General features: G+C 35.3%; 1 protein-coding gene across 2 annotated transcripts; it reads left to right on the top strand.

Annotated features, from left to right (window-relative positions):
- Window positions 1–1,481: 1,481 nt before the first annotated feature.
- Window positions 1,482–25,925, top strand: plekho1a (pleckstrin homology domain containing, family O member 1a). Of its 2 annotated transcripts, XM_005159748.6 has the most exons (6): window positions 1,482–1,727; window positions 3,076–3,222; window positions 16,776–16,916; window positions 18,887–18,991; window positions 22,078–22,179; window positions 24,426–25,917. In XM_005159748.6, the coding sequence occupies exons 1-6, from the start codon at window positions 1,701–1,703 to the stop codon at window positions 25,464–25,466; spliced, it is 1,563 nt and encodes a 520-aa protein (XP_005159805.1). In that variant the 5' UTR covers window positions 1,482–1,700; the 3' UTR covers window positions 25,467–25,917.
- Window positions 25,926–26,655: the final 730 nt, after the last annotated feature.

Genomic DNA, 26,655 nt, shown 5'->3' with positions numbered 1-26,655 from the left:
CAGCGACCTTCTTGCTGTGAGGCGACAGCACAACCTACTGCACCACCGCGTTGCCCTTTATTTGTCCACAGTTTTATTATTATTTTTTAATATTATTATTATCATTGAGTTTAATATAAGTTACATTTTTAACCCAATGTTGGGTCAAATATGGATTAACCCAATGTTTGTTCATTTTTTTTTTAATTAAAGCAAAATCAAATTACAATTAAATCACAATTAGGGCATAATGGTGGCGCAGTGGGTAGCACAATCGCCTCACACAAGAAGGTCGCTGGTTCGAGCCTCGGCTTGGTCAGTTGGGATTTCTGTGTGGAGTTTGCATGTTCTCCCCGCATTCGCCTGAGTTTCCTCTAGGTGCACGGGTTTCTCCCATAGCCCAAAGACATGCGGTACAGGTGAATTGGCTAAGCTAAATTATCTGTAGTGCATGTGTGTGAATGAGTGTATATGGGTGTTTCCCAGTGATGGGTTGCAGCTGGAAGAGCATCTGCTGTGTAAAACATATGCTGAATAAGTTGGCGGTTTATTCCACTGTGGTGACCCCTGGTTAAAACTATTATGTTTAGAAATGTGTTGAAAAAATCTTCTCTCCGTTAAATAGAAATTGGGGAAAAAATAAACAGTGGGGCTAATAATTTTGACATCAACTGTAATAGTTTTATATAGTTATTATATTAATATAATTTACTAGATATTTTTCAAGACATTTCTATACAGCTTAAAGTGACATTTAAAGGCTTGACTAGGTTAATTAGGTTAACTAGACAGGTCAGGGTAATTAGGCAAGTTGTTTTATAACGATGGTTTGTTTTATCAAAAAATATAGCTTAACTATCAAAAAATATAGCTTAAAGGGGGTAATTATTTTAACCTTAAAATGTCTTTTTAAAAAGTAAAAACTGCTTTTATTCTTGCCAAAATAAAGCAAATAAGACTTTCTCTAGAAGAAAAAAACATTATTAAACATACTGTGAAAATTTCCTCGCTTTGTTAAACATCTGTGAAATATTTAAAAAATAAATAAAATAAAGGGGGCTAATAATTCTGACTTAAACTGTGTGTGTGTGTGTGTGTGTGTGTGTGTGTGTGTGTGTGTGTGTGTGTGTGTGTRTATATATATATATATATATATATATATATATATATATATATATATATATATATATATATATATATATATATATATATATATATATGATAATTCTGTGTCCTCTCATGTTTTATTTATTTTTTCTCTTTCAGTCCTTCTTGTTAAGGAATATGAAGTGGTTTTGTTGTAAAATTAAACTGTACATGCTGGTTCTTGTTAATAAAGCAAAAAAAAAAAAAAAAAAGAGAGAGAGAGAAGAAGATGATGAGGTGAAAATACAGAAGCCATAATAGAGGCTGAATGTGCAGCGTGACATCACACCGACAGCTGTGCGCGTTCAATAGATGGAGCAGTCGAGCTCTATAAACGGGGAAATCCGTGTCGGTGAAGCACAGCAGCTGCGGGACTCACACAAGCCAATGGAGAGCCCGTGCCCGCGGTTTGTGAACCGTCAATGTAGAGACTGGCTGCAGTTTATCTTCACATCCATCACAGCAGCACCAGAAACCGGCAGATTCACCTCAGAGGATCCCAATAAACAGCTCTGCTTTGGGTCAAAATAAGCGGCACAGATCGCGGAATATACGTTACTTATAAAAGACGCAACATGAAGAAAAGCCATTTGGTCAAAAGGGTAAGAAATTCACACAGCGAGTCTAGGATATCGATTATAAATGCTCATGTATGATTTTATAGTAGTTTTATTGATTACTCAGTGACTTTCTGAATATTGGTTTTGTGTATATTTATTTAATAGCCTACAATGAGTCCTTTGTTATGAGAGCGTTTGTGTACGTTACACTTTTGCTATAAGCTATAGTCACTCGTTTGATTAGCAAAACGGAATATTTAATTGACCACACCCTTAATTGGCTAATTTACTGTAAATCATTTTGGGATATACATTTTCCTAGTTAATATACTCCTCTTGAACAAATCGTTTTAAAATGTTTGGGCATCTAGTATTATTGCTAGCAAACAATCCAGCACTTGCTTGCGTTTTCTGTTAGTGTCTTAATTATTGTAGTTTTAACCCTGTATATTATGGATTAACCTTATTATACAGTAGTTACCAGTGTCTATTTCAATTTTAGCAGTATGTATTTATTAGATGCTATTTTTCTATTTATATAATGCTAGTGTGTGGTCTAATAATACTTGCTAAAGTGATTTTACTTGCCCTAATGTTATTACCAGTACAGTGTTTATACACTAGTATTTATCGGCTGCTAACAAAACTGGAACTATACAGTAGAAGCTGGTTTCAGCCATGAAATAAAAGATAAAGAAGTTAATTTTATCTCACAATTTTGACTTTTTTTATTGCCAGTATGTATATTACATTTTTGGACAATAATAAGTTTATATGTAGAAATGATGAGGAAAAAAATAGTCACAATTATGAAAAATATGCCAAAAAACGATTTTTTTCCCTTTAATTATGAGTTTATTTTTACTTTGTTTATCCTGTGGAGGACATGGCTTCTATACTGTTTTGAACACTCTTTGAATACATCATATAGAGACATACTAGCGAAAGTATCATTAAAGAAAACCCACCAGTAGGTGTCTGACAACATTATAGATGTAAACATTTATACTGTAATAACAGATATGATTTAAATATATCGTCACCTTGGAATTTTAAGTTTCTATCTGCGTCCTGAATGATTGTTAGAAATTGACCTTCAAAGTTTTTGCATTCCATATTACAAAGAGTAAGCGTGTAACATTTGTTTTTTAAATAAAAAGTCTTAAAATGTAAACGACTTATAAAAAAAACATCCCATAATGTAAATAAGCTGACATTCATTAAGAATATGTCCATAACTCAAATTTGACAAAAATGTCAGATAGAACCTTATAATTCTAAGGTGACGATATGAAGACAGTGGTTTTTGACAGAGTTCCTGCTGAAACCTGAATAAAAATATTATGTAATACGAGCAACAGAATAACCGGGTCACTGTTGACACGCACAGGGTCTTCAGGATGCCAACCAGCCGTCGTCCCAACCAGATAAAGTAGGCTGGATCCGCAGATTCAGTGGCAAAGGAATATTTAGGGAAATATGGCGAAATCGCTTCGTGATGCTTAAAGGAGATCATCTGTTCATCTTCGAAAAAGAGGTGAGTCATGATTTTAATAGTAGTGATCGATTAAAACATTTGTGTGCATGTTATCTGTACAAAGTGAGTTCATGTTAACATTTATAGAGCTACCAAGATTTTTACATGAGAGTCAGAGTTTTGAAGCTTCAGTAAATATGTATTGTTTTCTGTATGATAGAAAGTTGACATTTTCTGAGCAACAAAATAATGACTGTCATACTTTTTTTATACGTGGTTTAAAGAAAACGAAAATGTGTAACAATAGTTTATGCACCAAATACACCAAAATATATCTTCAAGGATATTTAGAGGAAGAATAATTTAATGCCATATAAAACACTGTATTTAAGGACACTAATATTTCACATTTAAAGTCACATAAAATATAATATCATTTAAAATGATCACTAATTCTTTTCAGAATAATTGTTTTTCTAGGAAATGCTTATTGATTTAAGACCTTTTAGCGATGAACAAGACAAAAACTCTAAGAAAAGCTTTTTTTTGTAGTGCGCTTATTTATTATTTGGTACATCATCAACTAAACTGTGTTGTGAATAGTTGAATCTTTTAGTTTTTTCACTAGAGAATACCTTTATTTGTCAACTGGGGTTATAAGCATGACTATAAAGGGATAATTCACCCAAAAATGAAAATGTACTCAATATAAAAATGTAGGCGCCCATCTTAGAAACGCCTCTTGGGCAGTTTGCTCAGGCATTCTGTCTGAATGGGGAATGTTAACATTTATGTAGCTACTGAGATTTTTACATGAGAGTCAGAGATATTAAGCATCAGTAAATATGTATTGTTTTCTGTATGCTAGAAAGTTGACATTTTCTGAGCAACAAAATAAAGACTGTCAAACTTTTTCATATGTGGTTTAAAGAAAACGAAAATGTGTAACAATAGTTTACGCACCAAATACACCAAAATATATTTTTAAGGATATTTAGAGGAATAATAATTTAATATCATATAAAAATGAAGTCAACTTGTTAACAAAGGTTCGGCAGCGGAACTACACTTCACTTTGTCTCTTTAACCAATCACCTTTTCCCTAAATCTTATTTAAGGCAGACCAGCCCTCCAGCACTGTTCTTCTCATTCTTTCCAACCCACTCTCCCTCCCTCTATTTCCTCTCTTTCATTAACAATCCTATAACCCTGTCTTCACTCTTAGGTTGAATCGGGGGGTCCAATCACTCTACCAAAAATATTACAGAGACTTTACCCCCTCTCTGAGTCTCTGGGCATCATCGTAGGACACCCGATCAACCAACCTACCTGTTCACTGTTTATCCTCTTACTTCCCTTCCTCTTCATCCCACTGTTCTCTTACCATCTTCTTCATTCCTACAATAAAGTCTAGCTCAAAGTGTGGCGTGGTCCATGCTGGTGAAATTGTATTTAAGGATACCAATATTTCAGATTTGAGGTCACATAAAATATAATATCATTTAAAATGATCGCTAATTCTTGTCAGAGTAAGTGTTGATTTTTTTCATTTTTCATGAAAATATCTGTTACACTGAATGACAATGGAATGTTATTTCATCAATATTTTGAAGTTTTATTTCGTTGCAACATTAAACTTCTCCTGGATTTAATATACTTCATGTAAACACTTTTTAAAAACAACAGTGTTGATAAACGAATTATTAATATGAGTAATGAATGTTTCCCAATACCCCATGTCCTTCATATTAAAGACATACTCTTGTAACATCAAAGTAATCCTTCTGACAAGCTATAATTTCCTAATGCTATTACATAAACACTGAAAATTGAAACCTAATTTTAGCCCCAAACAATAAGCATCACATGAACCTGGCTATTCGCTGCAATCAATATTTCCCTGTGCTTGTCATGGATTTTGTGTCACTACAAAAAACATCCCTAATGCTCCTGAAAGTTGCTTACAAATATTCAGCTGAATTCAATTTCCGGTTCGTTGTAGGAGCAACAAATCTTTACAATTGAATCAGTCGCTCACTTGAAGCATGGTTGTAATTTTCATGGAAGTGTAGCAGCTTGTTGCTGTCAGCGCCTGTAGGCCTTCATCACTTTCAGAGAGCTGTCAGAAAACAGCATATCATCATGGGTAAACAGTACCATGGGTTTTCTCATTACAATCGATGTTTTAGTGGTTTAAAGAGTTGAGAAAGCAGTTGCACATCCCTCATTTTCTTAGCTGGTGTATTTTTTTTAATGATTGTTGCTGTTGTTTGCATTGACCCTCCTGTTGTCTTAGAATTATTTGCCCTTTGGGTCAAAAATGACCCGACTGCGCTCAACATCTAAAATAAAGCAGATCAATTTTATTTCAGTCATCAAATCTATAAACAACATTTTAATCACAAACTTCAGATGAAGTCAGAATTATTAACCCCCTTGAATTATTAGCCCCCCTGTATTTTTATTTCCCAAATAAATATACAAATAGAAAGTATTTTTAACACACTTCTAAACATGATAGTTTTAATAACTCATTTCATTCATCATTCATTTTCTTTTCAGCTTAGTCCCTTTATTAATCAGGGGTCGCCACAGCTGAATGAACCGCCAACTTATTCAGAATATGTTTTACGCAGTGGATGCCCTTCCAGCTGCAACCATGACTGGGAAACACTCATTCACACACATACACTATGGACAATTTAGCCTACCCAATTTACCTGTACCACATGTTTTTGGACTTGTAGGGAAAACTGAATCCAATACAAGGAGAACATGCAAATGCCACACAGAAATGCTAAATGACCCAGCCAAGGCTTGAAACCAGCGACCTTTTTTCTGGGAGGCGATCGTGCTACCCACTGTTCCACAGTGACGCCCCATTATTATTATTATTATTATTATTATTATTATTATTATTATTATTATTATTATTATTATTATTATTATTATTATTATTATTATTATTGGTTTCATCCAGGGTCTTGAATGTAAGAAAGGCACATTATAAATACAGTTTATTATGATTCATAATTCTGCTTAGACACTTTTTAGAGATTTAAAGCAAGATCAGATATAATTTGTATATTTTTTAAATTATGTCTGTTTGTTAGCTGGAAGTATTTAGCAGATGCTCCTGAGAGACAATGATTTACATGTGGAGACACAGTAAATGCAGGTGGTGCAGAAGAGGGAAGTAGAAGGAGTGTCAGAGCTTCCTATATATAGCACTGAATTATTCAAACATGAACTTTACAGAGACAGAACACATGGACATTAACTGGGCCTTCTGACAATGAAGCTTGATTTAAAGGAATAGTTCATCCAAAAAAACAAAACAAATGTCCTTAAATCAAGAAGCATTTTTAGACATGTAAAATGTTTTGTTTTCAGAAGCAATACGTCAAACTAAAGTCATTTTTTCCATATAATAAGCAAAATGATCTTGCTTGCTCCACTTGCAGATTGTTTAGTATTTTTTAAAGGATAAAATTCACTTAATTTTGACTTATTACTTCTGAAATCTTGACAGTATTTTTTACTTGTCTAGAAAATGCTTCCTGATTTAGTACCTATTTGGGTTGTCACGATACTAGAATTCATTACCAATCGATACTGAAATTTAAAAAACGTCCTTTCTCGCTCGTTGGTTTGTCTATATGCTGACATACAAGTGATTCGCTGATGAAACGCAGCTTTAAAACGCTCCAGTGTTCCTGTATCCTTGGTTACATTTACTAAACAGTGGTGAGTTCGGTGAACTGATGACCTTCAGAGCCAATCACAGTCATTTCTGTTGAGCATGTGAACATAATGGCAAATCAGCGCTGTTTAATAACTTGCTCAACAGCGCTCAAATGTTAGCGGGAAATGGATGTTTTTAAAAATTTGATCGAATTTAAGTATTGTGACAACCCTAGTGCCTATTTGAGTGGTAGATGATTTCGGACACAGCCTATTCGAACATATTACTCGGCTCATACTGTTTTTTTAACATACTATAAAAATGAAGTTTGCTGTTTGTTCAAACTACATATTCAAAATGAGCTGAAACAACACAGTTTTTGGAGTTTTCTTTTGACAACCTAATTGTTTTATGTTCAATCCACTTAAATTTGTTAAAAAAAATAAGTTAACTTAATTTCTTTGTGTTGTCTTAACTCACTGATCGTGTGTATTCCAGCATTTTTTACAGTGTATAGTATGGAAGTATGGTGGCTCTGTGGGTAGCGCACGTTCGCCTCACAGCAAGAAGGTCGCTGGTTCGAGCCTTGGCTTGGTCAGTTGACATTTCTGTTTGGAGTTTGGATGTTCTCTCTAAATTCCTGTGGGTTTCCTCCGGGTGCTCCAGTTTCCCCCACAAGTTCAAAGACATGTGGTATAGGTGAATTTGGTATGCTAAAAATAACCGTAGTGTATAAATGTGTGTATGAATGTGTGAGTGTGTTTGGATGTTTCCCAGTGCTGGGTTGCGGCTGGAAAGGCATCCGCTGAGTAAAAACATATACAGGATAAATTGGTGGTTCATTCCACTGTGGCGACCCCAGATTAATAAAGGGACCAAGCCAAAAAGAAAATGAAAGAATGATTATGGAAGTATGCGATTTCGGACGCAGCCATAGTCTTTGTTAATTGTCAGAATCGTTTGGTTTAGTGTGCATGATGACACATTTTCACGTTTGTTTCAATAATTAAACTAGTAAAAGGAGCCAGATTTTTCACATTCTGTGCTCCCGTCTCACGGCTCAGCGAATCTCTCCAGCAGTCGGGCAGGCGAGGTTATTTTTGAAGCATCTGAACACAATGTCAGCAGGTTGCATCAGTCGTGTATGTATGTATGTGCGCTACAGGTCTGTCCTCTAGTGATCGCTGGCTTCAGGCTCTGTGTATGAACTGTTCACAGTGCATGTCTATAGCACTGATATCTTCATGCATCGCTGCACTTCACTTTCCTCCAGTGACCGATGTCACCTGACACAACTCTTCAATAGATCTCAGTCATATAGCATCGTGAAACACAGCTCGCACAGTGCTAAGCGTAAAGGCTACAATGCTTTCTGACTCCCGAGCGAATCATTTGAAGTTTATAGTTGTAGACAGCTGAGTATCTAAACCTGTGTTCAAAGTGCTTCTGTTCAAGCTCCCTATATATCTGCTGTAAATAATTGATGCTGTATTCTGGTATTCACGCTATTCGGGATGATCAGTCATGGATGAACGCTTCATGTGTGCTAATGGAGCGTATATGCAAACGTGTACTCAGGATTTATTTGTTTTTAGTGGATTTACAGATTTTTGTTTGTGAGATTAACAATGTTGTAGAAATTTCTATTTTCAATGTTAATTGTAATTGCTGTCTTTGTTACAAGCACACAAATATAAATAATTATAATAACGATGAATTTAAGAATAAGATTCACTGTGTATTTTTATATTCAGTGTATTTTTATTTATTATTAATAATAAATTTAATATTAATTAATATTCAATTTATTTATTAATATTAACTTATGTTAATCCATTAATTTTCTTTTCAGCTTAGTCCCTCTCTCAATCAGGGCTCGCCACAGGGGAATAAACCGCCCGCTTATCCAGCATATGTTTCACACAACAAATGCCCATCCAGCCACAACCCAACACTAGGAAACACCCATAAACTCTTGCATTCACACTCATACATTACGGCAAATTTAGCTTATTCAATTCACCTGTACTGCATGTCTTTGGACAACACGGGGAGAACATGCAAACTCCACACAAAAATGCCAACTGACTCAAACCAGCGATCTTCTTGCTGTAAGGCGATTGTGCTACCTACTGCGCCAGCGTGATGCCTATTAACTAATATTATTATTCATTATTTTTTATGTATTATTAATATTACAATTAATTGTATTCATTCTCCCTTTCTTATATTAATTCAGTTAGAATGTAATTATTTTTGCATAATGATTTATTTATTAAATCGTGATTTTGTTTTGTACTGTATTAGTTCCTGTAATTAGCATTATTATTATTTTTTAACGATCAACTATTTTAAATAGATTGTTTTATTTATTAATTAAATATTTATAATTTAGATGTTGTATTCATAGAGATCGATGTATATTTCATATATATATATATATATATATATATATATATATATATATACTTTTTGTAGTTCATGTAATATATAACAGTTTTTCAAATGTTAAGGTAAAATATTTTTCTCTAATATTTTAAAATAGAATCTGTCTTATTTATTGATTAAATATTTATTATTTAAATGTAATAATAATAATAATAATTATATATATATATATATATATATATATATATATATATATATATATATATGTATATAAATATAATATTTCTGTATTTTATTACTTTAAATAATTTGTATCATATTATGTTGTAATTTTTTATGAGAATTTACATTCATTATTTACATTTATTACATCATCATGGTGGTGCAGTGGGTAGTGCCTTGGCTGGATCATCTGTGTGGACTTTGCATGTTTTCCCCATGTTTACATGGGTTTCCTTGGGGTACTCCAGTTTCCCTTACAAGTACAAAGACTTGCGGTTCAGGTGAATTTGGGAAGCTAAATTGTCTAGAGTGTAGGAGTGTGTATGGATGTTTCCCAGTGATGGATTGCAGCTGTGAAGGCATCTGCTGAGTAAAACATATGCTGGATAAGTTGGCGGTTCATTCCGCTGTGGGGACCCCAGATTATCTAAGGGACTAACCTGAAAAGAAAATAAATGAATGAAAATAGGATTTATATATTTTTATATTAAAAATAATTCATACAGAATCTAGTTAACTATATTAATTTAAAATATTTTATGTTTCATGCAAAATGATGTGTAAAGTGAAAATCATCTGTCAGTCAGTGATATTTTATTTGCTCTTTGATATTTGACTTCAACGCTCTCATCAATCTGCCAGGGCGAAAGGCTGCGGGGTTTACTTTTTGTGTTTATTTTAATTATGTCTATTTTAGGAAAATTGCTTGACCTGAAATAATGCAGTCAACCAGATTACAGAAACACGCTGCACACGTGACTCGAGGGGATTCTGCAAATCTATTTCCACCTTTAATTCCAGTCTGCTCGTGCAGTAGTAAAACAAGTAACTGCAATATTGGCTTCAGTTTTACTGCGCTCTACAGTCCTGCAGCTGATTTTATGCATGTTTGGCTAGAAGCAAAGTAAAGGAGCCAAACCCACCACCAATTCCTTGAAAACCAGCTCTTTCCTCAAATCCTTGGAAATGTCAGAGGGGAAAAGCATGGAGTGAATGTAATATTTATGAAGTACTGCGTTTTAGTCCTTACATTTAGTTGTGGATGGAGTTACCTCCGTCAGACTGAAGATGGTGGGATTGTGGGTTATTTTTGGTGTGGTTAATCCAGAGATCAGGACGGCCCCCTGTCGGGAACGTGCTGCGCCATCAGTGGGGGAGTGAAATATTGATGTGGTGAAGAGGGGCTCTTTTCCTCCAGGGGTCTTTTGGCCCATATTAGCATCACTAGTGCGCTTTCTGAGAGTGTGCGCTCACTCACATTTAAATGTGTGACCCCAGGAGACCGTATGGAGGCATACGCTCACACAGATTACCTTTGGCCATATGTAGCACCAGGAGGATTTTACCTCTTTATCATAAAACTGCTTGTATTTTAAGCTCATTCAGGGTTGAAAATGAATGGGAGGTGGAGTCTGCAAAAAAAATGCATCTAAAGGAGGTTAAAATGCATTTTGGTAGGGGGGTGCGTTGCATATATATATATATATATATATATATATATATATATATATATATATATATATATATATATATATATATATATATATATATATATATATATATATATATATATATGCAACGCATATATATATGTATATATATATATATGTGTGTGTATATATATATATATATATATATATATATATATATATATATATATATATATATATATATATATATATATATATATATATATATATATATATATATATATATATATATATATATATATATACATATAGTATTTATAAGTATAATGTGGAGGATCTTTATATACTTGTTTATAAATTATTACACAATTTTCTATTTTTTTCCAATTGTGTATATTTCCCTAATTAAAATATACTTTTTATATATACTTTATAGTCCAAATATCAAAAATGTTTTATGACAAGTAAAAATATTCTAAGTAAAAAAAAAAAAAAAAAAAAAAAAAAATATATATATATATATATATATATATATATATATATATATATATATATATATATATATATATATATGTATAGTTTTCAGAAATAACTGTAAATTAAACATTAAATAACTGTAAAAGTCTAGGGGTCGCCACAGCGGAATGAACCGCCAATTTAGCCAGCATATGTTTTGTGTTGCGGATCCCCCTCCAGCTGCAACCCATCACTGGGAAACACACTCCTATCCACACATATACACTACGGACTATTTCACTTACCCAATTCACCTGTAGCATATCTGTTTGGACTGAGGGGAAACTGGAGCACCCGGAGGAAACCCTCGCCAACACGGGGAGAACATGCAAACTCTACGCAGAACTGGCAACTGATTCAGCCGAGGCTGGAGGGGACAGGGCTATCCAATGTGCCATCGCGCCGCCCGTACAGTCAAAATTAAGCAAGTTAAATAATGAAAAAGTTAATTAAAAAGTGACTTTAAAGTAGGGTAAGTAAATAAGACTTTTAAAAATATTATTTTACTCACCCCTTTTGCTATTTAGCTTTTTTTTTTAAGGAAAGCCTCACTTAATTTTGACTTATGTCTGAAAACATAATATTTTTACTTGTCTGTAGAAGCTTCTTAATTTAGGCATTTTGAAAAAAGACAAATTTGTTGTAGTGTGCATTATGTAACAGTCTAAACAAACGTATGTAAGGAGGCAAAATTCAACTATGAAATTGTTAAAAATGCTTTTAAATGAGCAAGAAATTAATGTAAGGTGCCAAAAATGAAGCTTGGGAATGCAAGGTAGAGTTTAAATGGATTTCAGATAAAGTGTTTTTGAAAGTGTTTTTCAAAACTATATTGTGATTTAGTTTATTTATTTATTACATAAAAAAACAACGTCACATTTTTTGATTTGATATTCATTTTTAGACAACACAATATCAATGTTTAAATTTCAGAAGTGTCATCATAATTTGGTGGAATAACACTGATTCACAATCACAACAAATAAAAAAACATTTAACACTTTAGAATGATAGTACAATTAGTTAATGTTAGTTAAAGAGTTTATTAACGTAAAATAAGTTCAATAATCTTCTAAAGCATTTATCAATCACAGTTCAACATTTATTAATGCATTATTAAAATACAAATGTGTGCTTATAAAGATAGATGCACAGTGAGTTAACATGAACTAAAGTTATTTCATTTAAATAACGCTAACAATGGGGTGGCACAGTGGCTCACAGCAAGAAGGTTGCTGGTTCAAGTCCCGGTTGATTTCCCCCAAAGTCAAAAAGCTTTGTAATATATTTTAATATTATTTAGCTGACTTCTCTAATACAGCAAAAAAATACCGGTACCCAAGTGTTTAGCATTGTCACCTCACAGCAAGAAGGTCACTGGTTTGAGTCCCGACCGTGCCAGTTGGCATTTCTGTGTGGAGTTTGCATGTTCTCCTCGTGTTGGTGTGAGCTTCCTCCAGGTGCTCCAGTTTTCCCCACAAGTCGAAACACATGCACTATAGGTGAATTGTGTAAGATTAATTGGCCGTTGTGTATGAGTGTGTGTGAATGAGTGTTTACTGCTGTTTTCCAATACTTGGAAGGGCATCCGCTGTTAAACATATGCCAGAATAGTTGGTGGTTCATTCTGCTGTGGCGACCTCTGAAATAAAGACTAAGCCGAAGGAAAATGAATGAACATTAACAAAAATTAATACTGTAATAAATGTATTACTAATTGTTTGTCCATGTTTGTAAATGCACAACTTCTTAATGGAATAAAAACAAAATTTTACTCAAACCCTTACCTAATAAATGCAGTAAACACAGAAAAAACAAATATAGAGAAGAAATTTTGTTACGAACCCCAATTTTTTAAGGCTCATCTAGGGAGGGGTTACCAACATAAAAGGACTCAAAAAAGATTTTTTTAAAAAGTGTCCTGGCAAAATAAAGTGGCAACAAAAATATAGATAATTAATTGAACAATATTACTCAATCAAAAGAATTACTTAAGCAAACAAACTTACAAAAACAGATAAAACATACAGTTGAAGTCAGAATTATTAGCCCTCCTGAATTATTTGTCCTGAATTTATTTTTTCCCCAATTTCTGTTTAACGGAGAGAAGATTTTCTAAACACTTTTCTAAACACAATAATTTAATAACTGATTTCTAATAACTGATTTATTTTATATTTGCCGTGATGACAGTAAATAATATTTGACTGGATATTTTTCAAGACACTTCTATACAGATTAAAGTGGCATTTAAAGGCTTAACTAGGTTAATTAGGTTAATTAGGCAGGTAAGGGTAATTAGGTAAGTTATTGTATAACGTTGTTTGTTCTGTAGACTACTGAAAAAATTTAGCTTAAAGGGGCTAATAATTTTGTCCTTAAAATGGTGTTAAAAAAATAAAAACTGCTTTTATTCTTGCTGAAATTAAACAAATAAAACTTTCTCCAGTAGAAAAAATATTATCAGACATACTGTGAACATTTCCTTGCCCTGTTAAACATCATTTGGGAAATATTTAAAAAATAAAATCAAATCAAAGGGGATCTAATAATTCTGATCTGAACTGTATATCAACAAAGAATTGAATAAACAGCAACAACAACAGCATCATCAGCAGTGGCTGCACAAGACGCGCACAGAATTCTCAAACCTTCATCAGGACAAGATACACAGAGACTCTCAGCAAGTACAGGTCATACTCTTAACAGAGCAAAGATTGGAAGGATCAGTCAGATGCGCTGGAAAACAAAGAGCCACTAAGACACACACTCAGCTTCCGCTTATAAAGCCGACAATCCAAATTAGCGGCAGGTGGAAGGTGGAGTTCGCCTCAAAGAAAAGAAAATCATCAATTAATATTAAAAGCTTCCAAAGCAACACAAATTAATGATGATAATAATAATAACAAGAAGAAGAAGAAGAAGAGGAAATAAATACTAAACCGTTAAAATTTATGAAGGTAAAAAATCCAGGTGGCACATTTTTGCTCACAATAAGAAAGTCTCATCCTGACAATGACTTTAAGTAAACATGTGCTGACTTTTAAAGAATGTGATATTGTAGAGTCATATTAGCCAGAGCTGTTTTGAACACGCTGCTTTACTGCGCTGCTGCTGTTTTTCTGTGATCACTGATCTCTTTGATCTCTTGACTTTAATCTCAAGATCACTCGCACCAGATTCCTTTGTTGCGTATTTCTGTTGCTTAGTAACTCTGACCCAAAATGTCTGAGTTTATCTTTTTTGGCTTCGTGTGACATTACGCAGCGCATGCTAAAATATCCAGCGTTGAGGTTCTGTGTTCATCTCAGCAGAAGCTCCCGTGACCCTCACTGCGGCTCAGTGGGATTTAAAGCCCCTCTGTGGCTTTTTTTCCCTCAGGTTCAGTGAAACGCATCACTTTTTTTCCACCAGAGTCAGCTATAATGAGGCCTGACCTGTCTTAAAATGAGGCGTTTTCACAGATGGGTCACTGGTTGAATAATTAGAGGAGGAGCAGAGCTGACTGAAAACCGTTTTGAACATCTGTCTGGATTCATGATGAAAGCAGTCACAGTTATTCTACTTTTGGAGTATTATATATAGGATAATAATAGTAAGATTAACATGAATCCCGAATATATTCAGAATCAGGTTATGTATCCGTAAGGCTTCCCACAAAGAAATCTGATGCACGTCAAATATATGCAAATTAAGTTTACATTTGGATGTCACATATATAAAATATAAGTCATAAATGCAATATATATTTTCAAATATTGCAGACATTTCCCTTTAGATATATATTTATATTTTTTCAACCGTTGGAATTACATGTACTATACATGTAATACAATATATACAATATATGTTGCAATGTATTAGCTATAATGTTATATATTTGTTAATATATGGCTATATGTGATATAATTACATGTAATTGAACATTTATAGAAAATAGAAAAAAAGAGCATTTTGAGGAATAAAGTTCTGCTAAATTAAACAGTTAAACATGCTTTATTTTTTAAACCTAGAAAGCATTAGATGTAAATGTCTAATTTAATATTTTCTGATAACTATGGGTGAAATAATGTTCCATTAGTTAGTGTAAATGTCACGGTCACCAGCAATCCAGCCTGTGCAGAACGCTGGTATATACACTGATCGCTAACAGACAACAAATCTGCCATTTCATAGACTACACAATCCAGTCATGCACCACACACACTCACAGCAGTTCTTAATCCTGACTGATTGCATACACACAGCCGGAGGATTGTCAAGGACTGATTACATAGGCTATTTAAGCAGCACAGACACACGCACACTGTTGCTGAGTCTTTACTGTGCTTCTGATATTAAAACCCATTTCCTGTTTTGACCTTTGCCTTGTATATCTGTTTATTCCTGCCTGCTGCCTGTTTTCTGGCCATGCTTATTTGACTACGACTCTGGATTGTCCGTGTACATCTGCTTACTCCTGGTTTGACCATTGCTACCCTGACTATTCTCTGTTTAATAAACCTGCATTTCTATTCACACTTCCGTTGTCAGCGTCACATCACATAATTAGTTATTGTAAACTAAAACAATGTAGTCATTATGACCTGCAAAGATCATGCAATTTTTCTATTATATTTTAAATGTTTAAAATCTTCTTGCTGATGATTGGATGAAATCTGGTGGTCTGAAGTATAGTGACAAAGTGTAAAGGTTTAAAATGACAATCTTTTCATTCATTAAAATATATTAAATTGTAATACATTTTTAATGTATTTAGGTGCTGCACGGTGATCCTTTAATACAGTCTTTTAATATGGCTTCAAAAAATTATATTAAAACGACTTTTGCTATATGATCTATTTTAACACTGAATGACTCTTTGGTGGGTGTCACAATAGTCATTATATTTTGCTCATAAAAATACAACACACATGAATGTACAGAACTATGACACTTGTATTGATTTGTTTGAAATGCGATGTCTGTCTTTGACCCCCATGGCATGTTTCCTTAAACAGATGCTTTTGTAACTTCATGAAAAATGAATGTTTTACAGTGGTTTTGTTTAGTGTTCTGTCAGCATTGATTGAGCTCATAATGATCTCACAGCAGTGCTCTGTTGAACATTAATTATTGCTGTCCTTCAAGCTAAAATCAATACGTCCCACCATGGATCACTGTTGTCTGCACAGCTGGTCTGGGAAAAAGCACTGCTGATTTCAATTAATGGTAGCTGTTATTTGTAGCTTCAGGCCTGGTGATGATGTGTGTGTATGTGTGTGTGTGTATGTGTGTGTGTGTGTGTGTGTGTGTGTGTGTGTGTGTGTGTGTGTGTGTGTGTGTGTGTGTGTGTGTGTGTGTGTGTGTGCGCGCGCTGTATTTGTGTCCAGATGAAAAATAATGGGAAAACTCATGAAGTGTTTGACCTGGTGCATTACGAGCGCTCGGAGGAGCTGCGAAAAGCCAAAAGCCACAGCAAGAAGAACCACAGTAAATTTACCCTGCTCCGCTGCCAGCATCCCGGAAACAAGGTGAGGACAAGACATTATGTGCCTGTTTACATCTGATATTAAGATATGCTTTTACCAGTTTGATCACAAGGTGACCACTCTTAATACAAGTGAAATGCACAGTTCATAAGAGATGCACACAGTAATGAAAATATGGGTCAATCAATATCAATGATATAGGACTTATTATTACAGTATATTTAAAGCAGTCGTGAATTAATAATTATAGTATAACACTATGGATTAGGATCATTATTGTTAAAAAAAAAATGACTTGAAAGAAAATTAAAATTTACTGAAATAAAATAATACATACAAAACTCTTAAAAATATTTGATTAAAGCTAGAAGATTATGTGTATATATATATATGGTTTTATTTTATTTTATTTTAATTATTTGTGTCAAGGGAGTCAACAATTAGGCATGGGCCGGTATATGCTTCTGGCTTATGATAACCTTGGATAAAAAAAATCATGGTATCACGGAATTGTGATTACTGCTCTAAAATAAGTAATTTTTAAATGTCTCAGTAAAAAAAACATCAAGATAACTTGTATTTTTAGGAAATATTTTTAATATTTTGTAACAGTAAACATTCAATTATTAAAATTTCCTCCATCTTAGTTGCTTTATTTATAAGGGTTCGCCACAGCAGAATGAACTGCCAACTTATCCAAAATGTTTTAGACAGCCATTCCAGCTGCAACCCAGTACTGGGAAACACCCATACACTCTCTCATTCACACTCAAACACTACGGCCAATTTAGTTCATTCATTTCACCTATAGCGCATGTCTTTGGACTGTGGGGGAGGCCGGAGCACCCGCATCAAAGTTTAAATTTAAAAAATCTTTATAATCAATAAAATAATTAATAAAAATAATTAGTTTAAAAATCTTTATAATCATTAAAATAAATTATAAAAAATATTTTAAAAATATTCAGTTTTATAATCTTGAATGATATTAATGAAATGACGTAATTTCAGAAACTTCCAACTTCTATGGTTATCCGTCTGATTTTACGGTCAGTTTCTTTTGACCGCCCTCCTGTAGTTTTAAAGAATATCTCGATGGCAAACGCATTAAGTATAAAAGCCTTGTCCGTTTCGTGAGGTGCTTGCATAGTCAGCGGAGGTCCACGACGTGATGCCAGGCGAAAGTATAAATCAGGCTTTAAAGTAGGGATGCTTTGATCAAGATTTTTGCAGCGGATACCGAGTATCAATTCCTTGTCATGGCCGATATTAAGTATTGATTCTGATGCTTCAAGCTGTATAATGCACAAAGCACATTTTCCCTCTAAGTGTGATACTTAAGTGGAGATCTCTGCCTACCTAAGAGAATAAAGGAAGGATGTTGCATATATTTCCGTAAACATGCCTCTCGTGATCAGTTCTCTTTCTCATTCACTCTCGCCGTCATGATTTACGGGGTATTTTAACTAATTTTGAGCTGTCACGAAGCCGGTATGAATATGCGGGAGACTCGTTGAGCTTCTGGGGGAGGTCAAACGATTTGATGAGGCACTAGATAGGCACTAGATCGCTCTGCTCGCTTCACAGCAGCTCAAAACACTGGATATACAATGGCTGTGACAAAGAGACCATCACTCACACGAGTTGTGCCAATAAACTGTAGAAACAGAGGTCGCACCGCATCTGTATGTATTTTAGCTGGTATTATAGCTTCTTACGCATTGAAGATTTTTATGTATAACCCAGGTGCACACATGTATCTTCCTCTGCTTGTATATTCCATCAAACACTTGCAATCAGTTCATGAGATCGGCCAGATCAGCAAGTAATGTTCGAGTCATTAAATGGGATTATCAGCCGATACTGATCTCTGGCCGATCAATCTGAGCATTTCTACTTTAAAGTTAATGTATGAAAATTCGAAATACTAACATAATTCATTTTGAAGCGCATGGTTATATATGTGATATGATATTACAATGTTATTAAAATATTTCTGTTTCCTTCATTAGAGCCCCAATCTTGTATTTCTGGCTGTGAGTCCGGAGGAGAAGGAATCGTGGATCAATGTTTTAAATACAGCAATTACCCGAGCGAAGAATCGTGTGCTGGATGAGGTGAGCAGACACTTCCAAATACTCTTTTTTTTTATTCTATCCTGTTTGATGCTCGACTTCCCACCTATATATTATAGCTTTCCTCTCCTGCTGTCTCTTTCCTGTCATTAGTCTTATTTTTTATATTCCACCACCAACCCTCTTCCTCTCACTTTTCAAAATTTGTTTTGTCATTCTTTTATTATTAGGCTTTCGCACTTTCATGATACTGGAAATGCCAATTATTTCACACTGAATGTAAATAATATATACATTTGTCATATACACATGTCATTTTAACTAGGGCAAAATCATGCTTTATTAATTTGATCAAATTAATTAATTATTTACAATTGAGGGTTTAGGATTTAAAGGCACAGTATGTCATTTTCGCCACTAGAGGGGGCATATTCACAACAAACAAAGGCATAGTTTTACAAAAGCAGCAGTGCTTTTGTTATGCAACCGTCCATCTTTTAAAATACACAACATCAAATCTAACCATATTACTTTTGTTAGCTCACATTGCTAGTTTTGTGGTGAAAAATTAATCTGTAGATGTTATTGAGAAAAAAATAATTGTTTGCCCTTGTAATCTAAAATTGAAATCTGAAAATGCACTTCCTGTTAAATTCTCATATTACGTCTGTCTGAGGTATTTAGCGTGGCTAACCTACTTAGGCCCAATCCCAATTTTTGTACCCCTACCCCTTCCCCTTGGCCCTTACAATCGAGGGTTAAGGGGAAGGGCTTCAAAATTTACACAGCAAATAAACTACAGCACCTGCACACGTCATCAAATGTCATCGCGATCTCATGCTTCATATGAGATCAGATGTCTGCTGTAGTTATTCCAGTTGTGTTTTTTTTTGGTATTTATCTGCCGGCATATATTATGTTATCATAACAATCTAAAGTGGCAATGAGATCGTAACTGTACTGTGTATTTACACAGTGGCCATATTCTTCTAAGTAAACGCACCAAAACAACACTAACATTATAGCAAACACTGTAAAAAGCTCATTCTCAGCCACTAGACTTTTCTGACAGAGTATTCGAGTGTCATCGATAGGCCCACCCGGAATCTGCGCGCGCAGAATTCGGCAGATTTTCGGCAGATTTCCGCAGATTTTTAGCCCATCATTAATTCTGTTTATTTACATGAGTAAATATGTATAAATCTATATTTATAATTTTTTTTTATTAATTTCAGTAATATTAATGACTAAATGTGAAAATGTTCATCTGATTTATGTACAATGCAGTTTGTAAAGTAATATTTTCTGTCTTTTACTAGATATATTATATGACAAACTTGCTTTATTTATCAAATAAAGATAATCTAATTGGATTTGCATTTTAAACATTAAATAAAAGTTAAAAAGATGTTATTTTTTATTTTATATATTAAGGTTTTAGTTATGATACTCCCAAAATAATTTTTACCAAAATTTTCCGCAGAAATGGGAAAAAACGTCTGCAGATTGCATCTGGCCCTAGTCATCGAGTGTCAGAATGTTGTAGGACTGCTATACAGGAGTTATGATTATGGATTATAGATCACGAAATTTAGCATTTTTTTTAGAAACCATGACGGTAAAATATGAACGCGGTTATGAATATATTAAAACGTGTTTGTTTGTCGGAAAAAATTGTAATAATGACAAAAAATACTAATTTGTGGATCTTCTTACTTCCTGGTTCAGCAATACTGCCGTTGTGGCTGGTGTATTCTGGGAAAACTTCTTACCCCTTGGTTTCGAGTGTGGTTCTAAAAAATCTTTGTTCGTAAGGCTATTCACCCCTTCCCCTTAGCCCGACGCCTTCAAGCTAAAGAGAATTGGGACATCCCAATTTAAACACAAAATTGTTTTCTTAAACATTTATATCTATTAAAATAAGAGTTTGGTCACCGAACATCTTTAGGAATAGATGGATATTACATTTATATTTAAAGAAGGTATTGCAAAGATTAATTACAAATTACAATTAAAAAAAAAAATTTTCTCTTCATTTTTGCTTTTTATTCAAATTTGATTTAATACAGGGAGTCCGCGGGGTCTTAAAAAGAATTAAAAGATGATAAATCAGTTAAGGCCCTTAAAAGGTATTAAAAAGTCTTAATTGCATTTTTACGAGGTCTTAAATTTTGTTCAAGCGTTGTCCAAAGTTTTTGTCTCCAAAAAAGCACACATATATTTATTTTCCTCCAAATTTTAACATGCTCGATCCACGCGATTGGTTATGTAGCGAAACCAAAGAGCGAAACAGATGGCAAAAAGGGGGAAATGTATGTTTGCATACTGGTTGGAGAAAGACGAGTTTAAACAACGGCTGAAGCCTGTCGCTGACAACAACCGCATAATCTTTCAAGCTTTGTTTCTCCTTTGCAAAGTTGTACTCCATTGATTCTTTTAACTACAACTGTTTATTAACAACTGTTTATTAAGTTAAAGGTTTAATACTAGTTAGAACTTTAGGTGGCGATGAGGTCTTAAAATATTCTGAAAAGGTCTTTAAAAAGTCTTAAAAACGTATTGGAATTACCTTTAGGATTCCTGCATATACCCTGTAATATTTTCCCCAACTTATTACTGTAATATGGGTGCACAAATTTTTGCACGTTTTTTGTTAGATTAGTTCCAGTTTTGGAATTAACTGAATATATTACTGTAAATAGAAAATAATAATTTATTAGAGAGATCTGTGAGGGGTGTACTCATGTATGCTAAGCACTGTACATAAAAAAATTCTTACATTACAGCCTTTTTATGAAAAAGAGAACAATTTCACAAGTTTTTTTCTCTAAATTGCACGTGCATCAGCACTAAAAGAATCCTAACCAATTTTATATGGAGACAAAAATGAACACAGGCAAAATCACTGGGAAGCCACTTGTGTGAATTTAGCATCACTTGCATGTTGCACTTCTATTTTAAAATCTGTAAATTAATTTTCACACCAACAACTGCTGGATTAGACTGAGATGAGACTAATTAACACCTCATGTCACGCAGGCCTTTAGTGTGGAGTGAGTTAGAATCCGTATAAAGCTGCTATAAATTAGTAGAATTGAGCTCCGGTTTTGTTGCTTTTTCTTCTGCAGGTCACGATTGAGGAGGAGAGTCTTCTGGCTCATCCGACTCGAGATCGGGCCAAAATCCCACTCGGCCGGCGTTTGCCCACGCGGGGTCATTTAATGGCTGTGGTGGGTGCTTTTCCTACTTTGACTTTGATTCTGATGATAGCAATTCCAGCGTTATGGATGTGACATTTGCAGTAAAAACTTTTAAATAAATTCAATACCTATTCAAGTTTTAGAAACAACAAATAATAACTTGACTTTTAGTTGATCATTTGGTATCAGAAGTGGCTTATATGAAAGGCAAAGGCCTCTAGGTTACGCTTATTTTACCAAAATAAAATATGACCATACCTTGATTTTTAATGATTTCATTAGGACAGTAAGGTCTGACTTTGCTTAGACAAAAGTCTTGTCACTTAACAGAAATAATGTCCAGTATAGAATATAAAGTCATGCTGCAGTGGAAACAGAATGAATATTGTGTCTGACTCCCATGAGCTTGGAGGACTGCATCCATACATCTCTGCAATGACTCAAATCACTGATTAATAAAGTCATCTGGAACGGCAAAGAAAGCGTTCCTGCAGGACTCCCAGAGCTCATCAAGACTCTTTGGATTTATCTTCAATGCCTCTTTCATCTTACCCCAGACATGCTTAATAATACTCATTTCTGATGACCGGGCTGGCCAATCCTAGAGCTCCTTGACCTTCTTTGCTTTCAGCAACTTTGATGTGGAGGCTGAAGCATGAGAAGGAGCGCTAGCCTGCTGAAGAATTTGCCCTCTCCTGTGGTTTGTAATGTAATGGGCTGCACAAATGTCTTGATATCTCAGGCTGTTGATGTTGCCATCCACTCTGCAGATCTCTCACACGCCCCCATACTGAATGTAACCCCAAACCATGATTTTTCCTTTACCAAACTTGACTGATTTCTGTGAAAATCTTGGCTTCATGCGGGTTCCAGTAGGTTTTCTGCAGTATTTGTGATGATTGGAATGCAGCTCAACAGATCATTCATCAGAAAAATCCAGTATGTGTTGCTCTTACAACTGGGATCAACGACAAGACTTTTGTCAGGAAGTGTACACATAGAAATGAAAACTTGACATTGATATTTGCATGGAATTGCTCAGGACTGTTGTTGTTGTTGTTATTTGTCTGTAATGTTGTGCGGCAGTGGAAATGTACAGACTAGGTGGTTGTTTGATGCAATAGTGATGAAACTTATATGCAGCTATTTATAACCTGACTGCATAACAGCGAGAGAGAGGTGCTGTGCTGTCCAGAAAACTTTGTTAAAGCCTAAAAGTACACTCAGTATTTTTTCTCTACTTTCTCTATTCTCTATTAAAGTTGTATGCATGAAGACATTAATGGTAGGATAAGATGACAATGTAATGATTAATTGTTCCCTTCTACATACAGATGAAATCAGAATTATTAGCCCTCCTGTGATTTTTGAGTTAGGGTAATTATACACGTCTTTATAACAATGAGTTTGTTCTGTAGCCAATGAAAACAAAAAATTGCTCAAGAGGGGTTAATAATATTGAATAATATTGAATATTAAAATGGTTTAAAAAATGTAAACTGCTTTTATTCTAGTCGAAATAAAACAAATAAGACTTTCTCCAGAAGAAAAAAATATTATCGGAAATACTGTGAAAAATTCCTTGCTCTATTAAACATCATTTGGGAAAATAAATATTTTAACTGAAATATTAGTATTTTATAATAATTAGTATATATAAAGTATATAAAGATCTCCACTGTACTGAGCGAGAGCGCTTCTGAACAGCGCATCATCGATGACGTAGGTGTGCTCAGACCCCATTGCAATGTGAGTGCGGGCTATTGGGGGACAAGCGTGCTTCGATCTGGTTCAAGGCAACTGTACATAGTGCGAGTACACCCTTAATTAAATTGCTGTCCTTTAAAGAGGACATATTATGCCCTTTTTTCCAAGATAACTACCCCTTTTACGCTTTGATCCAAATTGTGCCATTTCGTTGACCATCGCTTTAAATTCAAATGAGTTTGCGCTCTTTTTAAAAGAGGGCGGAGCTACAAATGCCTGTGTGTCAGCATAGTGGCAGATTCAAAAACAAGACTAACATTCTATACTATGAGAGAAAGACGGTCACTAATGGGCGGGGCTTTCCCCCTCTGATGACACATACAAAAAGAGAATGTCAAAGTGTTTCTGCAGACTGTGTGATTAAAAAAATACAATAAATGAATATTTACCATTCGAAGCTGGTTATATTCACACACTGCTGACACTCAACTGTGTTTAAACCCCTTATAAAAATGTTTTTTGCATAATAGAAATGCAGTTTGAAGTGTTTTTTTATTGTTTTATTTCAGGGCTCCGCCTCCTCAGATGGAATGCTGACCCTGGACTTGGTAAATGAGGAAGACGCTGCAATGCTGGATGAAGACGAGTGGTTGAAGGACCATCGGGCCAGCCTGGATAAGCTGGCTCCGGGCCGTCGACGTGCTGGCACTGATGCCTCCAGACCGCCAGCCTCCAATACTGAAGCCCAGGAGAAAACCAGCAGCCTACCACGCAAATCTGATATCTCCTGGAGTCAGGAAGACCATCCTCGCACACCCCAAAATAAGAAGAAGTTCGCTCAGGTACGCAACCGATGTGCTTCCATGGACGACGCTCTATCCCGAGGAGAGCGAAAACCTAAGAAGAATATTCCGAGTCCCACGGGACACCTGCAGGATCTGATCACGCAACGTCTCCAGAGGACTCAAGAACTGCTGGCTCAGATTCAGGAACAGGAACCACATCGAGGACGCATGGGATCGTATCCATACCTAAGAGGAATCGACTCTCCTCGTCTGCGCCACCTAAAGGGATCAGATTCGCCACACTCCAAGGGCTCAAGTTCACCACACAGCGCAAACTCACCCTCGGTGCGCGCAAAAGACTCACCCTCTTCCAAAAGCAAAGAATCGCCTCATGCGAAATCAAAAGACTCCCCCCGTTTCAAATCTTCCAAGAACGCGCTTCGCTCCAAAAGCATCGATTCGCCCGATTCAAAAGAGTCGAGTTCGCTTCATATGAAGTGCATCGATTTGACTCACATCAAAGGTTCGCAGTCGCCTCTGTCCACTGGCTCTAATTCACCGCATATGAAGTCTACAGATTTTTATCAGATGTCTTATTCACCGAATTTTAGGAACATGAAAGGTGGGGATTCTCCTCTGGGTGAGGCTTTGGATTGGGACAGCAGGAGGGCGGCTGCCGAACGCCTCTTACAGGAGGCCATTTCATCCTGGAGAGAAGCTAAAGAAGTTCTGGCTGAAGTGAAGGAGCTGCAGGCCAGACAGCGGCGGGAAGAGCTGAGTAAAACTGGAATGGCATCACAGAAACTCCAGCAGAAAAGCCCTTGACCAAATCTGCAGCTTTCTAAGACTTGTGAGCCTTTATTATGAATGCAAGGAAGGAGAACAATAGGTGGAACTTTCAGTGTTCTGCTTTATCTCACGGTCTATTGTTTGTCTAATAACCCGTCGTTCCTCTGACACCTCAACCCTTTGTTTTTGCACTTTTAACTATTGTATTTTTACTTGTGTGACTCCACTTTGAAGACTGTGCAGTTCTGTCTCCTTTGGCGATGTGTAATGCAACTCCTGAATAAACTGGTTCACTTTTGTTTTTTGCAAGAACAGCTCAGGTGAAGAAAACTTTGAGTGTTTCAGGTAAACAACAACAACAACAAACAATACTCTGCTGCCAATATCAGGTTGGTCAATCATAATTTTACTTGCATCTCAGATATTTGTATAATATTGCAGGATAAATTACTAAACACAGATTTTTAAAATAAAGCTTTTTTTCTGGTTACTGTAGTCTTATTTACAGTTTAACTGATTTACTGCATCTCCATCTTCCTGGGAAGTTTGTATCGAGTTCACAGTAAAAAAGATATTGCAGAAATTTTAATTCTGTCATCGGCGGCACTGTGACCCAGTGGTTAGCGCTGTCGCCTCACAGCAAGAAGGTCGCTGGTTCGAGTCCCAGCTGGGTCAGTTGGCATTTCTGTGTGAAGTTTGCATGTTCTTCCCATGTTGGCGTTGGTTTCCTGCGGGTGCTCCAGATTCCCCCACAGTCCAAAAACATGGACTATAGGTGAATTCATTCATTCATTTTCTTTTCGGCTTAGTCCCTTTATTAACCTGGGGTCACCACAGTGGTATGAACCACTAACTTATCCAGCCTATGTATTACACATCAGATGCCCTTCCAGCCTCAACATTGGGGAAACACCCATACACTCTTGCATTCACACCCTACGGCCAATTTAGCTTATTCAATTCACCTGTACCGCATGTCTTTGGACTGTGGGGGAAATCTATTAAGTAATAATATTTTAGTTGGCGGCTCGGTGGTTCAGTGGTTAGCACTGTCACCTCACAGCGAGAAGGTCGCTGGTTCTAGTCTCGGCTCGATCAGTTGGCATTTCTGTATGGAGTTTGCATGTTCTCCCCATGTTGGCGTGGGTTTCCTATGGGTGCTCCGGTTTCCCCCTCAGTCAAACCATATGCGCTATAGGTTACTTGGACTAAATTGGCCGTAGTG

Source organism: Danio rerio, chromosome 19 (genome assembly GCF_049306965.1).
Source record: "Danio rerio strain Tuebingen ecotype United States chromosome 19, GRCz12tu, whole genome shotgun sequence".
Taxonomy (NCBI): Eukaryota; Metazoa; Chordata; class Actinopteri; order Cypriniformes; family Danionidae; genus Danio; species Danio rerio.
This window is presented reverse-complemented; position numbering and strand designations above follow the sequence as displayed.

What these genes read in the sequence shown, in the direction of transcription:
- plekho1a (XM_005159748.6), top strand. Translation starts at nt 1,701, where the DNA reads ATGAAGAAAAGCCATTTGGTCAAAAGG. An exon ending in AGAATCGTGTGCTGGATGAG is followed by an intron (nt 18,992 to 22,077) that starts GTGAGCAGACAC and finishes TTTCTTCTGCAG; the next exon opens with GTCACGATTGAGGAGGAGAG. An exon ending in GGGGTCATTTAATGGCTGTG is followed by an intron (nt 22,180 to 24,425) that starts GTGGGTGCTTTT and finishes GTTTTATTTCAG; the next exon opens with GGCTCCGCCTCCTCAGATGG.